Consider the following 4109-nt stretch of genomic DNA (forward strand, 5'->3'; position numbering starts at 1 on the left):
GTTAACACATCAGAGTACGCGCCACGATCTTGCATAATAGAGGCAATATCACTTCTGGCTCGATAGGAGAGAATCGAAGGTTGCTATGCTACTAATCCAAAGTACTACTGCCTCTGTTTCTAAATGTAAGACACCTTGGCAGTTTAAATTGAACTGCCAAAACATCTTATATTTAGGAAATACTCCCTCCGTCCCATAATATAAAAACGTTTTTAACGCTACACTAGTGTCAAAAACGTTTTTTATATTTTAAGACAGAGTATGTCACAAGTGTACGGATCCACTGCGAATCAATTAATATAATTGAGCTCACTGTGCCCCCGTTGCTGCAAGGTCCGGTATGGACTTCAACGACAATGAGACTCCACCGCTGATAAATAAATGAAACAACGTAAACAACGTTCTAGACTATATAGTTCCTCCTACGATGGTCATGGCCTCCTGAGTACGTTGAGCCGTCAACCGGATGTTTCAGGAACTCGGTGCAGGCATAGCATCGCGTGAAGTCAAGCCCTTTCCTACAGCCATGTCTAGGATCATGATAGTAGTAATAATAACCACCTGCGGAACAAATAGCAGAGGCCGTTCAGTGCCAAAATAAAATACATAGCAAGTGAACAGGAATAAACACACAAACGAAAATCATTGATGTGGAAGGATGTTCTGAAGATTCGGCAGGCTTACCTTCACACAATGAATCCAGGGGAACGCAACAGCGTACTTCCAAGATCTCTTTACCACCCTGTCCACAGTCCTCTATCTCCGCGAAAAAGAGTTTCTTCTTATCCTTGCGCTTGGCGACAAAATTTAGGTGCGTAAAAATACGGCTGCTCTCGTAAAAGAGTCTAGAAAGCAATGTCTCACACAACTCAAACTTCACCTGCAATTTGGGCACAGAGAGAAGAGAGGAAAATTAAAAAAAACAGATTTAGAAAATATATGTGCAGCTACATATTGAGCACTGTCACAGTAATGTGGTGCAAGTAATTGGTGATTGCACTTGCAAACTAGCAGAAAACGGGACTTAATAAGATAATCAAACGCAACTCTAAGGGAACAAAATATCCAGTACAAAGAAGCACCACTAGAAGAACCAAAACTGGACACAATAAAATGAAATGCCTGTTATGTACTGCTAGAAATTCGTAACAAACTATGCAATGGAGTTGGCTGCTAATTCTTCTAACTGGATTAACAAGAATTATTATCAGTAACCACTACAGAATGCTAGAAGTGGAATAGGGAAAGTCTGTAATTTTCAAGAGGTTCCCTAAGTTTAAGTGAAACACTCATAAATTACACTTAAAAGTATTTTGAAACATGCAGTTTGTGCTGCTCATGGTACTAGCTAGTGATCCTAATTTAATATTTTCAGGAAGTAAACCAAGCTCGCTTGGTTGGGAGAGTTGATGTACAAACCCAAAATCCAAAACCCAGGTTCAAGTCCTCAGGTATGCGAGCTTAGGTTTCTATTTATACTGTCAAGAAACAAAATCTGGTATTCTTCTAAGACTACATACCGGCACGGAACAGAACACCGACTTGCATACAATTTATAAGCAGAAACCAAATGGCAAATGGAAGATAGGAAAATGGCTGCTATACCTTTCTCCTCTTGTTGAAACACGCTAAAGCCAGTTCTGATAAATAAGTTTGCTCCTTAATCATCTCTTGCTTCATTATCTTCGCTTCCATTTCTTCTGCTGTAACATGCTTGCAACTACAATCATAGAAACATATTATTAGAGCATTGAGCAGACAAATAAGGAATTTCTGATTTACAGTACGTGAAAATATCCACCAGTGGATTAAGACCTCACTTCCTTGCTTAGAGTGTCAGTGACAAAAGGGAATGAAGTTCAAACAAAAGAGATAGAAAAGTAAAAGCAAAATCAGCTCGTGAACAACCTTATTATTTAGCCTTTGCACAAACACTCAACCATTGTGGAACATTGGTAATTTCTGCCCCCCCCCCCCCACCCCACCACCTCCCCACACGCACACAGATACAAAATGAGAACTCCAGGTAATTCTGTTGGTACAATTTACAGGCAACCCTCCTGCATGAACTGAAGAGAAAAAACTAGCTCCAGTTACCACCCCTCTTGAGCTCATGTTAAGTTGCTGCAGAGCTTTCATATTAAGCTGAACAATTTTGACAATAAGCTGCATTGTTCAATTCAACCAGGTCGCAATAATTGACTAGTGAGGAAGCTTCAAATATCGCTCACGGTATGTAGCTTCTAACTGCCACTAGCGGTACAGGAGAGCAGGAGGAATTAGCTTCAACATATTGAGGAGTTCGAGCCAATCGCAAGACAATGTCTCCTTAGTACAAGGTCAAGCAACAAAAGAGTGTGTGCATTTGGTCAAAGCCGCCGATAGGGGAAGACTACAACTTGCAGATCTACGGTAAGTCAAATCCAATGGTTGTAAAGAATCAATTTTGCCGAAAGGAAAATTCCCGGATACTACTATATATCAACCCATTGAAGTTCTAACAAATCATGTTCATAAAAGTGAAGAGGAAACTGAGCAGAAGATAAGTGATGGAAAAAGTTTGACATGAACCAAAAACAAACAAGTATGCATGAATAATTAATTTCTGTAGTGGCAGGGAGAGGCTACCGTATTTCCTCAACTTGGGCGGAGTTGTCCATCATGTACTTGCCGTTCTCATCCATGTAAAGGCTGCCGTGTTCATGGATGTAATTCCTCATAACGACGTTGGCCCGAGCAGCTGCCTTGTAGAACCGTGTGCCCGCGTCGTCGCCCTCCTTGTCCTCCAGCGCGGCTATCTCCTCCGGCGAGATCGGGTCCCCGATGTCCTTGGCGGTGGCCACCAGAGTGCGGTATTTCCCGGACGGATTATCCTCCGGCCGGATGACGACGGCGGATGGCCACGGACGGTTGAGCACGGCGCGCACCGGAGACGGAGCGTCGCTAAAGGGAACAGGCTGCTTGTCCTCCTCCTCCGCAACCAAGGACGGTCGATCTTCCGCACTATCCATGTCGTCGTCGGAAGCGTCAGACAAGCCGGCGAAGAGTAAAACAAAATCGGCGGCGGACGCAGGAGAAGGTGGGCACGGAAATAAATCCGTGGTTGAGGGCGGTGGAGGACGACGGGTTGGTGCCGGCTCCGACTGCGTTGCCATTGTTCCGGCCAGCAGTCGGAGTCGGGATCCGATCCAGGGTTGGTTCGCCTCCTCTGGAATTGAGGAATTCGGAGACGGCGGTGTTGAGTTTTTTTTTTTGTGTGGACAAGGTGTGGAGGTTGATGACGAAGCGGCAGCGTTGGGTGTAAGCAACCACGACGAATTTCTTGTGTCTTTTTTCTTTTTCTTCTGTTTCAGAGAAGAGAGAGACGGCCGATGTAGCCCAGATAATTTATTTTCTTTGAGCGAAAGTGACCCAGCTGAGCCAACTCCTACTTCACGCCCAGTGCGCCCGTTATGGTGTTAACCGCAAACCGGCGCACACTCCCCTCCAGTGCTGGGCTGGCATTTTTGCCATTTTTTTCTATTATGCTTTTCTTTGCAAAAAAGGCACTTGCTGAGAAATACTTACATCCTTTTTATTCTTTTCTTCTGTTCGTGTCCCGGTTCACTGGATGGTTCTTACACTATTTTTTCTTTTCTCCTTTTCTTTCCTTTCCTTTTTCTTTTCAAATCTGCAATATATTTTTAATTTTTATGATTTTTTAAAATTAGTGATCTTTTTCCAAACATGATTTTTTTCAAAATTGATGAACTTTTTATATTTTGTGATTTTTTTCAAAATTAATATTTTTTAAATCAATGACCTCTTTCAAAATTCCTGTTTTTTTTCAAAATGGTGAATTTTTTTGCAATCCGTTTATTTTATTTTTCAAATCCATAAACTATCTGACATCATGCAACAGGAAAATCGAGCAAAAAACCAATGATGAACAACATACATACGGGCGAGAGACAATGCAAATGGGCAAAGGAGCAGTAATGGGCCAAGGCCCAAGCATCACTGGTTACCTCTATACTCAATTTACATTCGGTTCATGTTGTATGTTAAGTTTTGGCCATGTGATCCCTTTCAACGCATGCTTTAGTTTTTACTCGCTAATTCTTGTTCGA

General features: G+C 42.4%; 1 protein-coding gene across 1 annotated transcript; it reads right to left on the reverse strand.

Moving 5' to 3' along the window:
* Window positions 1-224: 224 nt before the first annotated feature.
* LOC119363867 lies at window positions 225-3293 on the reverse strand. Its single transcript, XM_037629240.1, has 4 exons — window positions 2629-3293; window positions 1606-1720; window positions 685-880; window positions 225-561 (listed from the first exon to the last, which is right to left on the reverse strand). Exons 1-4 carry the CDS (start codon window positions 3153-3155, stop codon window positions 404-406), a joined length of 996 nt encoding a protein of 331 aa, XP_037485137.1. The 5' UTR covers window positions 3156-3293; the 3' UTR covers window positions 225-403.
* Between the last annotated feature and the right edge of the window lie 816 nt (window positions 3294-4109).

Source organism: Triticum dicoccoides, chromosome 1A, assembly GCF_002162155.2.
Source record: "Triticum dicoccoides isolate Atlit2015 ecotype Zavitan chromosome 1A, WEW_v2.0, whole genome shotgun sequence".
Lineage (NCBI taxonomy): Eukaryota > Viridiplantae > Streptophyta > Magnoliopsida > Poales > Poaceae > Triticum > Triticum dicoccoides.